At 48.7% G+C, this 12,281-nt stretch overlaps 1 protein-coding gene across 1 annotated transcript in view; it reads left to right on the top strand.

Annotated features, from left to right (window-relative positions):
* Positions 1-8,998, top strand: part of LOC142827805 (olfactory receptor 52E2-like) — a 195,999-nt gene extending 187,001 nt beyond the window's left edge. The window contains exon 3 of the mRNA XM_075923718.1: positions 7,912-8,998. Within this exon, the coding sequence (XP_075779833.1) occupies positions 8,030-8,977 (948 nt within the window). The 5' untranslated portion in view covers positions 7,912-8,029 and the 3' untranslated portion in view covers positions 8,978-8,998. The remainder of the gene's footprint in view (positions 1-7,911) is intronic.
* The last annotated feature ends 3,283 nt before the right edge of the window (positions 8,999-12,281 follow it).

Genomic DNA, 12,281 nt, shown 5'->3' with positions numbered 1-12,281 from the left:
TTCCAATGTGCGTTACATTTATCAACATTACATTTCATTTCCCATTTTGTTGCGCAATTACTCAGTTTGGTGGGATCTTTTTTAAGGTCTTCACAGTCTGCTTTGGTCTTAACTATATTGAGCAGTTTCGGATCATGTAAACATTTTGCCACCTCACTGTTTACTCCTTTCTCTAGACCATGTATAAATAATTTGAATAGGATGGGTCCCAGAACAGACCCTTGGGGGACACCACTAGTTCCCTCTCTCCACTCACAAACTGGCCATTTATTCTTACACTTGCTGCTTGTCTTTTAACCAATTCTAAATCCATGAAAGGACCTTCCCTCTTATCCCATGACAACTTACTTTATGAAAGAGCCTTTGGTAAGGGATCTTGTCAAAGGCTTTCTGGAAATCTACGTACTCTATTTCCACTAGATACCCCTTGTCCATGTCTTTGCTGACCCCTTCAAAGAACTCTAGCAGATTACTAGGGCAGGATTTACCTTTAAAGATGCCATGTTGATTTCCCCCAACAATTATATTCATCCGTGTGTCTTACAATTTTACTGTTTACTATCATTTCATCTAATTTGCCCGGTACTGACATTAGACTTACTGGTTTGTAATTGCTAGGATAACCTCTAGAGCCCTTTTAAAATATTAGCATCACCATAGCTATCTTCCAGTCATTATGTATGGAAGCTGATTTAAAGGAGAGGTTACAAAACAGAGTTCATAGTTCCAAAATATCCCATTTGAGTTCTTGCAGAACCCATGGGTGAATGCCATCTGGTCGCAGTGACTTGTAACAGTTCAGTTATCAATTTGTCCTGAAAGCTCTTTGAAAGACACCTCAATCCGGGATAATTCCTCAGATTTGTCACCTAAAAAAAATGACTCAGGTTTGGGAATCTCCTTAATGTTCTGAGCCGTGAAGACTGAAACAAAGAATTCATTTTGCATCTCCACAATGATTTTATCATCTCTGAGGATATGTCTACACTACAGCACTATTTCGAATTAACGCATCTATACACAAAAACTATTTTGAATTAGCATTTTGCTATTTCAAAATAGCATGTCCACACTGTGTGGACCCTGAACCAAAGTTAAGGCTGGCCGGAACTAGTGCTGGCAGGGCATCAGGTTAGGACTTAGTGTGTGGGGCTGCTGCCTGAGGCTTACTGAGCTCCGTGCTTAAAGGAACCCTACCCACACCCTGGACAGACAGTTCTCAGGGTTCCCCGCTTGCTTGCCTACCTAGCAGTCCTGTCTTGGCATGCCCTGAGTGTCCGCACTGGGGCCACCACAGCACTCAGCCACATGGAGCCAGAGCTGCCACTGCACCTGCCGCAGGCTGCCATCCGGGGGTCCATCAGGGGGCTGTCAGGATCCAGGAGGCCCTGAGGGAAAGCGTCCACCCCGAGAAGCCCTCAGAGCCTCTCTAGTCCTCCCCACCGGGGACTCGTGTCCCATTCCTCCTTTATGTTCTTCCCGATGTCAAATAAAAGACACGTATGTTCAAAAATAGAAACTGGGTTTATTGAACAAAACTGGGGGGGAGGGATGAACCTCTGAGGAGACTGGAAAAGGGAGGTGGAAGAGGGGAAAAGAGAGGGTTGAAGAGGGGAGGGGGAAACCTGGGAGAAGAGATCTGGAAAGGGGAAGCAAGGGGAAGAAGAGGGAGAGGAAGCTCAGGGCTCAGGGTTGGGGGTCTCGCCGGACCAACATGACTTTCATGCTAACCTGCTCCCGGGTTTGCATGTGGCCTTTGGCAGCTATCCTTCCATAGGCAGTGTAGGGAATAATTTCTGGACACACTGGGTGCAGGTGAAAACAAGCAGAGGATTTATTGGTTCACACAGCTGGTGGAGTACCCATCAGGAGTTAACCTGGTGAGCATGAACTAAACCAAAACATACATTAGATTATATAGGTCGCAGATGGGTGGAGGAGAAGTGATTTGATAGGTCTAGCAGCGGAAGTGAGATATGCACATAAGCCAATGGTCTACGACAGTTACACAGTATCTCCGCCCATTGCCAATTAAACACGTTTTTACTAATACAAATAGTTATTCCTACCAAGCTAAATGAGCCAACATAAACAAAGACATGTTGATGGTCATTTTGTCGGCCAGAAATATAATGCGTGTCCTGAGGGGGTGGTATTGCCTTGGCGCGATCTTTGGGATCCAAGCTTATTTTCTAGGAACAAAGCAGACAATGAAAAGCAATCCTGTGCGGTTGTTTGGTTCTTTGGTACCGGCCTTTGCAAAGTGAGGCTCTTTTGGAATATAGTTGCCAGGGGAACCAGGTTCACAGTAACTGTAGAAGTGTTTGACTCTCAGGCTTGGTCTGATACTTTCAGATTTGAGTTTGTCAGTTCTCAGCAAGATACCATGGACTGCCTCAATTTACCCTACAGACAACCGCATTCCTCTGTCTAGTGCAGAGATCATGGACGTTGGGGGCATCCCCCCCAAACCTGAATAAGGTCCATGGACCAGGAAGGCGCCCACCTTCTCCAGCCCCTGGCAGGGTCCTGGAGAACAGTGGAGGGCTGCCTGCCAGTGTCTTGCTGGCTCATGTTTTGGGGCCACTGGGTCAGGGACCCTGGTGGCCACAGCTGGCTCTGGGCTGGTAGGCTTGGAGCTGGCACAGGCACTGTGGCCAGGGTCTACCCCTTTATTGTCTCCCAGCTTCGGGGAGGGGAGAGTCAGTTTTCCTGGTTGTGCCCAGATGTGCCACCAGGGCTCCCTGGGAAGGGCTGGAGGCCCCCTATTTCAAATTAAGTGTCTATACAGCACTTCATTCGAAATAGCTATTTCAAATTGGGTGTTACTCCTTGTAGAATGAGGTTTACCAAATTCGACATAAGGGCTCCACTATTTCAAATTTATTTTGAAATAGCTGTTTGCCTGTGTAAATGCTATTAAAGTTAATTCAAAATAACTGCTGTTATTTAGAATTAATGTTGTAGTGTAGGCATACCCTGAGTGCTCCTTTAGGGTACGTCTAGACTACAGGCTTTTGTCGACAGAAGTTTTGTCGACAGATACTGTCAACAAAGCTTCTGTCAATAAAGATTGTCTAGACTACATCCAGTTCTGTCGACAAAGCAAGCCACTTTGTTGACATGCCAATGTAGACACAAAGGACAGTGTAGATGCAATAATATCTTCTGTTGACAGAACTCTGTCGACAAAAGATGTTATTCCTCGTAGAATGAGGTTTACAGCCATTGACAAAACTGCTGAGTTCTGTCAACGTTATGTCGACAGAACTCAGCGGTAGTGTAGACGCAGGTATAGTTTTGTCGACAAAAGTCAACTTTTGTCGACAAAACCCTGAAGTCTAGACACATCCTTAGGGTCTAGAACAGAGAAACCAAAATGATTTGGGGCTGGAGTACATGGCCTACGAGGAAGGGCTGAGTGGTTTGGGGCTGCTTACTCTGCAGAAGAGAAGAGTGAGGGGGGATCTGAGAGCGGCCTGCAACTCCCTGAAGGGGGGTTCCAAAGGGGCTGGAGAGAGGCTGTTCTCAGTGGTGACGTGTGGCTCATTCCCTAGCCTAGTTTGCCCCTCTCTCTTGTAGGGCATCGGCATCAGACTTTGATTGTGTTTGCGGCGGGTCCCTCAGGGCTCTGGCTGTGACTGTCACTCTCTCCACGAGCACGGACAGGCCACCTCTCCCTGTGGCTCCGTGCGTCGTGCCACACGAGGGTGTGTTCAGAGGGACTTCCCTGTGCTAGGCGCTTCCACGGCCCTGCAGGAAGGGGCTGCCCAGTGTGAGGAGAGTGACTGAGGAGAGTCGCTGCGCTCTTCCCCTGTGTGACAACCCCGTGGGCCTGCAGAAAGTGCCTGTGCCTGCCCGTAGCCACCTTCTCCACGTGGCTCTGTCTCCTGCCCACCCCCCACCCTGGGCGCTCACAGGTGCCACATTCTGTGCAGACCTAGGCCTGGTGCCGAACTTTCTTACTAACCAAATAGCATTTTAAAGTAAACATGGAGCAGCCAGTTCGTCTGTGGCTCAGCCCAGAGCCCAGAGTTCTCCTCTCCCTGGGGAAGGTCCTTTAATTGCTGTTTGTGCCTGAAGCTGGATGAATAGCCCAGTCTCCAGGCTGGTTACATCCAGATGCCGCTTCTCCCCCAGAGGCTGAGCGAACCCCCCTGGGATGGCACAGAGCTATATGAACAGTGCACAGCCCTGTGCAGGCTCTCAGTGTGGTTCACTGCTGCAGATGCTGGGCTGAGAGAGGTACAGGATGCAGCTGTCTGGGGGGGAGGGGCAAGATCTAGGGAAGACTCTTTGGACTCTGAATTCACAGATCCCATCTCTGATGAGCTCCCCTGCTCCACAAACCCAGGCCTACGTAGGCATGATCAATGCAGAGTGAACCATGTTCTCTGCAGAGCCATTAAACACCCCTGGGTCATAGCCACAGAGGTAAGTTTGCTCCTGTATCTCTGGCCAAAACCTCCTTCTTTTCTGTGCGCACCCCCCTCCCCCATAGACTCATACTCTCTTACCATTTGCTGAGACCTCAGGAGGCCTAGACTCCAACTACATGTTCAACGCTTCACCAGCCCAGACTAAATCATTGCAGCCAGGGCTTTGTCAAGCCAGGACCCCACCCTGAGGAACCCATCCCAGGGCTTCACCACTCTTCTCAGGAACTCATTTTTTCTAATGTCCCACCTACACCTCCCCCAGTGATGTGCTCCAGCCCAGAGGTGGCTGCATTTCAGTGTCCCAGGGGTCCTTCAGGAGGAAAGGATTTAGCAGTTGCACAATCCGAGGCCCAGTCCTGAGGCTGTGGCCAGATTTTGGTTCAGGCCGTGCTGAAATAAAACTCCCCTTGGAATCAGAGGTGAGGAAAGAGCTGAGGAGGCAGCTGCATGTCCCTGCACAGACGCTGTCCCCTCCCCCTCCGGCATGGCAGGGATCTGGCTTGTTGTAGGAGCTTTTTCCTGCCATTAGCCTACTGGGAAGTGTGGAGGTGCCAGGGCTCTGCCCTGCAACCATTGAACCCACTTTTCAGCAGAGGCAAGACCAGTGTTCCCATGATCTCCAGTGAAGTGCCATGGCCATGCAGCTGTGATGCTTTCAGTGCCCACAAGCCCTCAAGCCAACGCCCAGAACAGGCTCCGGCCTGGCTCTGCCAACACTGGGAGTTGGAGAATCCAGCCCTTCCCCTCGCAGTCTCTCCGCAGGGTGAATCACACTCAGGGCTCAGCCGTTAGCCCGGATTTCCAGCTGGAATTCATCTGGCTTCAGCCTCCAGCCTCTGGGCCTGGCGCTTCTCATCTCGGTGAGATCCCAGAGCCCGACATTCCCGGTGGTTCCACCCCAGCCCAGTCTCTGCCTGAGCCTAGTTTGATACGATAATGAGATGAGGGTTTGGGTCTCTCTCTGGATGGGATTTGACGCAGCCTCCCCCCATCTGTGCGGCTCTTTTCCTCCCCCGCTGCCAGTTCGGGTCCCGCGATCTCACCCAGTCGCTTTCACCGATGCCGTGTGCAAGGGGGAAACCCTGCCCCTGCGCCAGCTCACAGCTCTCCTGTTCACACGACCAGGAATCCCAGCGTCCCTTGGCCACAGCCCGGCACTGGGAGCTCCCGGTGAACCCGGCTAAACTCTGAATCCCGTCCAGGGTCCCATTGATCCATTTCACGGTGCCCTCATCTAGGGCTCAGGCCGGCACTCAACACGCTTTCCTGCCCACCACAGAGCCCTGCGTTCCCATTGGACAGCTCCGCATTTGAGTACATCAGAATATTTTGTTACCATAGAAACATAAACTCCCAGTCCTGGCAGGGACCATGAGAGTCCCTTGAGTCCCGTTCCTGCTCTCACAGGGGCCGAGCAGTTCCAGGCTGGTGTTGGGCAACCTGCAGCCCCCGGCCACACACAGCTGCTGAGGAGAATGGGACCGTGGCTGGGAGACATTTTGCTGACACCGACCATCCCCAGGCACCACTCCCACAGCTCTGTGTGGCTCTGTCCCTGTGCCCTGCCCAGGGGAGCGGTGGGGAGGGCGGCCCCCTCGCTTGCAGACCCTGCTCCCCACAGCTCTTCCCTCACCTTGTACCCAGCGTGGTGCTCCACTCCGCACCCTGTCCTGACTGCCCACAGCTTTCCCAAAACGTGGTGCCCAGAACTGGACACGGTATTCCCCTTGAGAACTATTCAGTGCAGGGCGGAGAAGAAGAATTACACTTGTGTCTTTATTTCCACACTCCCGTTACAGCCTCCTAGAATCAGATTTTTTTTTCCTACTGTGTGTCACTGTTCACTCGTATGTATCTGGGGCCCATTCAGATCCATTGCCACAGGGCTCCTCCTTAGACTGTTTTGCCCATTTTGCATGTGTGCAATTGTGTTTTCCTTCCTAACACGTAGATTGGACTGAGCGCCATAGCAGGGCTTCCGCTGCTTCCTAACCTTGTCAAAGCTTTGTTCAAACTTTGCCTTTCCTTTTAGTAATTTATGTTTAAAAGAAAACTGCCCTCTGTGATGGACAGGAGGAGGCTGGCCAGCACCTGGGATCTAAGGGGTTAAACTCAGGTGTTGGCAAGGGGCCAGAAGAACCAATGGGATACGATGCAGAAATTTGAAGTGGCAATAGATACCTGGTCTGCTCTTCTTTTAGGAATTCTGTTTGTTTGACTGTGTTACGCTGTTTTTCATCATGATTTTGTGATTCACTAGGACCCCCTAGATCCCTTTCAACAGGGCTCCTTCCCAAATCGTTATTTCCCATTTTGTTCGTGTGCGACTGGTTATTCCTTCCCAACACTTATAATTTAATAAGTCCCATGACACGTTTTCCTTTGTGTCTTAACCTTGTCAGAGCTTTGTTCAAACTTTGCCTTTCCGTTTAGTAGTTTATGTTAAAAAAGAAAACTGTCCCCCATTTGCCTTTTTTATTTGCTTCTTTTGGCTCTCCTGAGGCCTGATTGAGCACATCAGATTCTGAATGAGCTGTGTGGTCGATCATTCAGTTCCAAACTCTGGTGCTCCCAACCCGACGGTCCCACTGTGGACTGTGTTTAACACTCTCCTTCACTGCTAATGGACCCAGAAACATTTCCTCACCATATACAGTATGGATACCTTATACAGCTTGAACATGATGTCCTGAACACATCTACTTTTTCTGCAACATTAGCAAGATTCCTTTCTCACTCCAGGACTTGCACTAAAATGTTCTAGCATTTCTTTTATTGAATATACTTAACCGGGACATTTACTCAACATTACTTGGGTCTTTAAATTGATTAAGGATTTTTTAAAAATAAAATACAAATGTACATTAAAAACGAAAATGTACATTAAAAATAAAGGGAAAAAGTACGTGCTTTATTTAACTTCTTGTATTTTTAGCAGTAGACAATTGTAATTATGAAGATAATTTTCCTTTGAGATTCCTTAAAAATATTATTTTTTTCTATTTAATTTATGGGTTGAGATCTCTTCTCTCTTTGCCCACTGGAATGCACTCGATTGTATTCTTTACTTTCCTCTCCTCCATCATCTTCCTACTTATTGTTTCCTCACAGACTCTGTAGTCTCGGCGCACACAGCAGCCTCCCCCATTCCCACGATTTGTCTCGGAACGCTCCTTTCTATCTGCTGCATCCTCCATAGAGACGAGGTCAGCAGAACTGAGCAGATGTCCCGCCGGCTGATTCTCCATCCCTTTCCTCAGGCATCCAAACATGGACTTTACTTTCTGCCATTGCTATGAATGAGCAAGAAATTAGGGACTTGCCAGTTGTAGGGTCATTTGTTTACAATTCATTTCTCTGAATCATGAAAACGTCATTTCTCAGGGTGTGAAGAGCAACCGATCTGCTTCCCCATGAAAATAGTCCCCCTCCGTGGTACTGCACCTCTTACAAATGTTCTCTTTCCTTTCAGAGGCTAGTACTGCGAGCATTGCTGCAGATCCTGGGCTCACACAGGACGTCAGGGGAACGTACGGCACATGCAATAAACACCGTTCTGCCTCAGAGTTGGACACCTTCCTCCCTGCTCCATGGCAGATTCCAACACATCTGAGTTCACCAACCCCTCCACCTTCATCCTGCTGGGCATTCCTGGTCTGGAGTGGGCCCATGTCTGGATCTCCATCCCCTTCTGTGCCATGTACGTCATAACCATATTGGGGAACGTCACCATCCTGTTCATTGTGAAGACAGAGCCAAGCCTCCATGAGCCCATGTACTATTTCCTCTGCATGCTGGCCGTCACCGATCTGGTCCTGTCTACCGCTACCTTACCTACAATGCTGAGCAATTTCTGGTTCAATTCCAGGGAGATAGAGTTCAGTGCCTGCCTCGCCCAGCTGTACTTCGTTCATTCCTTCTCCGTGATTGGTTCTGGGATATTGGTGGCCATGGGTTTGGATCGCTACGTGGCCATCTGCCATCCCCTGAGACATTCCACCATTCTGAATAACCCCCTGGTGGCCAAGATCGGCCTGGCCATGGTGCTGAGAGGTGCCATATTTGTACTGCCCTATCCCTTACTGGCGAGGCAGTGGCCATATTGCAGAACCAATGTCATCCCCTACACGCACTGTGAGCACATGGATGTGGTAAATCTGGCCTGCGCCGACATCCGAGTCAATCGTTTCTATGGACTCTTTGTGTTATTCTGTGGGAATCTTCTGGATATGTTTCTTATTGCTGTGTCCTATATTCTGATTCTCAGGGCCATCTTCAAACTCCCCACAAAGGACGCCCGGCTCAAGACTTTTGGGACCTGCACTTCCCACCTGTGTGTCATCTTAGCCTTTTACACTCCAAATCTCTTTGGCTCCCTTGCTACCCGCTTTGGCCTCAATATACCCCTGCATGTCTACATTCTTGTTACTAACATTTACCTCCTGGTGCCGCCCATGATAAATCCTATCATCTACGGGGTGAGGACCAAACAGATCCGGGACAGGCTGCTCCGGCTTCTTACTCTGAAAGGGACCTAAATGTTTTCTCCTGGCTCTCAGATCGAGCTCCGTGCCGTGATGGCTGGTGCTGGGCTTGCTTGCCTGAATGACTCACTGGCTAGTCAAATATGAATTAATCCTTTCCTGATATTTCTTTCTAAGTGTAACATATTTGGGACTCGATTTGTGTGCGACTCATTAAATTGTTGGATTTCTAAATTGTAACTGGACACCCAAGGCCCTGACAATGACCCCATCTCCTTCTGAAAGGCCCCAACTCCGCCTCGCACCTTCATTTGGCCTCCGGGCAGGTTTGTGCCTCTTCCAAGTGTCCTTCCCTCCTCCTTGCTCATCTCCTCTCCCATCACTCATTGGATCACCTCGGTTACAGGTTCGCCCCTGCTCCCCAGGATGGCAACTGGATCTGAAACAAAGCTGAGTCCTCTGCCTCCCATAGCTGTGTTCCCTCCTGGGCTGTGAATTGCAAGTGGCAAAGCCCCCCAGTCTGCCTCACCCCAACATCCACAGGCAGGCCCCGCACCCAGCAGTGTTCATGGATGCTCGGACAACCATTGCTTGAGCCCCCAGTGGAGTGGCTACAGCCCAAACACCCCTAGCTCCCCAGCTAATGCCCACAGAGCTGCCCTGCCCTGGTCCCATCCAGTGTGGATCTGATGCCCAACGCCCGGCGGCTAGAAAGGAAAGTGCGTGTTCACCAACTAATGTTCCTGAGCTGAGAATGACCCCTTTGCACTGATACCAACACCGTGTGCGAGGTGACGGGTATTTAATAGATTTCTGAGCTACAGAAAGAGTGATTTCCAGGGAGCAGTGACAGCAACCAGGAGAAAGTAGAATAACTCCCACAGCTCTGCATGGCTTTGTCCCCCTGTCCCCAGCCGAGCAGTGAAGTGGGAAGGGTGGCCCCCAGTCCTAGAGACTCCACAGCTCCTTCTTCACCTTGTACCCAGCATGGTGCTCCACTCCGCACCCTGTCCGGTCTGCCCGCACCTTTCCCAAAATGTAGTGCCCAGAACTGGACAGAATATTATCGCTGGGGACAATTGAATGCAGAGTAAAGAAAAGGAAGAACTTGTCTGTTTAGCTCACAACACCTCCTTTACTGAATCCCAGAAAGATATTTGCTTTTTGTTTTTTCAACAGTGTGACACTCTTGACTAGTATTTAGCTTGTGGTCCTCTAGGACCCCTCGATCCCTTTCAACAGGGTTCCTTTCTAGACACTCTCTTCCCTTTTTGTGTTTCTGCGTCAAGTCTGTTCTACACTCTAGCATGAAAATTCAGAAGTAGGGGCCCGCAAGAGCACCCCAAAACCTTGTCTCTACAGGCTTTGGTACAAAAACTTCCCCAACAATCCCAATACCCGGATTTTGGGAAAACCGCTGCCATCACCCAAGTAATTCCAAGAAAACCAGGAAAGTGATCACTTGAGAAACCCGCTCTCTCAGGTCAAACTCTCCCCTACCCCAACCTCCACTTTGTTTGGAGCTGGAAAAACAGAGGCAACCCATAGACAGACCATCAAGGACACAGCAATCAACTGGTACTGATTAATTTTAAAAGAGAAAATAAACTTTTATTATCTAAACAAAACTATAGTTGCAAGCATAGTAAAGTGGCAAGAAGGGAAGAGCCACCAATTGATAAAGATTCTCAGGGATCTCCCTGGGTTAAAACTTAGGGTATGTCTACACTACCCCGCTAGTTTGAACTAGCGGGGTAATGTAGGCATACCGCACTTGCAAATGAAGCCCGGGATTTGATTTTCCCGGGCTTCATTTGCATAAGCGGGGAGCCGCCATTTTTAAAACCCTGCTCGATAGAACCCCATGCAGCGCAGCTACACGGGGCACGAACTAGGTAGTTCGAACTAGGCTTCCTAGTTTGAACTATCGTTACTCCTCGTAGAAGCCTAGTTCGAACTACCTAGTTCGTGCCCCGTGTAGCCGCGCTGCACGGGGTTCGAACGAGCAGGGTTTTAAAAATGGCGGCGCTCCGCTTATGCAAATGAAGCCCGGGAAATTCAAATCCCGGGCTTCATTTGCAAGTGCGGTATGCCTACATTACCCTCCTAGTTCGAACTAAGAGGGTAGTGTAGACATACCCTTAGTTACAATAAAGACTAATACTTCACCAGCTCAGATATTAATTAAAAATTCCCAAACTAGGAAAGCAACAGATCTTGATGGATTATCTAAACTTTGCCCTCCTTACACATAGTAAGACGTCTGTTCTTCGGGATAGAGGGGCATCCCATCTCCTACAGTCTTGGAAATAATCGCTCTGCTTTTCAGAGAAAGGAGGGAAAGTTGAAGATTCCTTTGTCCCAGTTTGAAATTCCTACCTGTATTGTTATTGGCTGACCACATACCCAACTAAGGGCACAGTTAACCCCTTAAGCACCAAGTGCTGGTGAGCACTCCTAATTATGACAGTGTACAATTGATTTTTCCTTCCTAAGACTTATTGGCTACGTCTACACTGGCACCCTTTTCCGGAAATGCTTAAAACGTAACAGTTTTCCGTTATAAGTATTTCCAGAAAAAGCGCGTCTACATTGGCAGGATGTTTTTCCGGAAAAGCACTTTTTCCGGAAAAGCATCTGTTCCAATGTAGACGCACCTTTCCGCAAAAAAGCCCCGATTGTCATTTTCGTGATCGGGGCTTTTTTGCGGAAAACACTACTGTGCTGTCTATACTGGCCTTTTTCCAGAACAGTTTTCCGGAAAAGGAATTTTGTCCGAACGGGAGCAGCATAGTTTTTCCGGAAAAACACTGACAATTTTACAGTAGATCGTCAGTGCTTTTCCAGAAATTCAAGGGGCCAGTGTAGACAGCTGGCAAGTTATTCTGGAAAAGCGGCTGCTTTTCCGGAATAAGTGGCCAGTGTGGACCCAGCCATTTTGAATTAATCCCACACCCAGTTTTTCCATTTCCCCCTAAGATTTCTTTGTTCAAACTTTGGCTTTACTTTTGGTAGTTTATGTTGAAAAGAAAATTGCCCCATATTTGCCTTTTTTATTGTTTGGTTTTGCCTCTGCTTATCCTGAAAGGAGTACTTTTGATTCTGAATGAGATGGGTGATTGATCATTCACTTTGGAAGTACACTATAGAGATTTAAAAAAAAAACCCTTCCATTATGTCCACGCAGCAATTGCATTCTTCCAAAGGAAGAGAGGGTTTTTTCCAACACTGATAATCCTCATTCTACGAGGAAGAAGCATTTTTGCCAAAGAGCTCTTTCGGAAAATGACATGTGTGGACAGGAAACAGGAAGTTCTTTCGAAAGAAGAGAAAGGAGGAAAAAGCTCAGTTTCCCTGT

The sequence above is a fragment of the Pelodiscus sinensis genome, chromosome 1, assembly GCF_049634645.1.
Source record: "Pelodiscus sinensis isolate JC-2024 chromosome 1, ASM4963464v1, whole genome shotgun sequence".
Lineage (NCBI taxonomy): Eukaryota > Metazoa > Chordata > Testudines > Trionychidae > Pelodiscus > Pelodiscus sinensis.
Note: the sequence above shows the minus strand (reverse complement) of the source record. Positions and strands in the feature narration are given on the sequence as shown.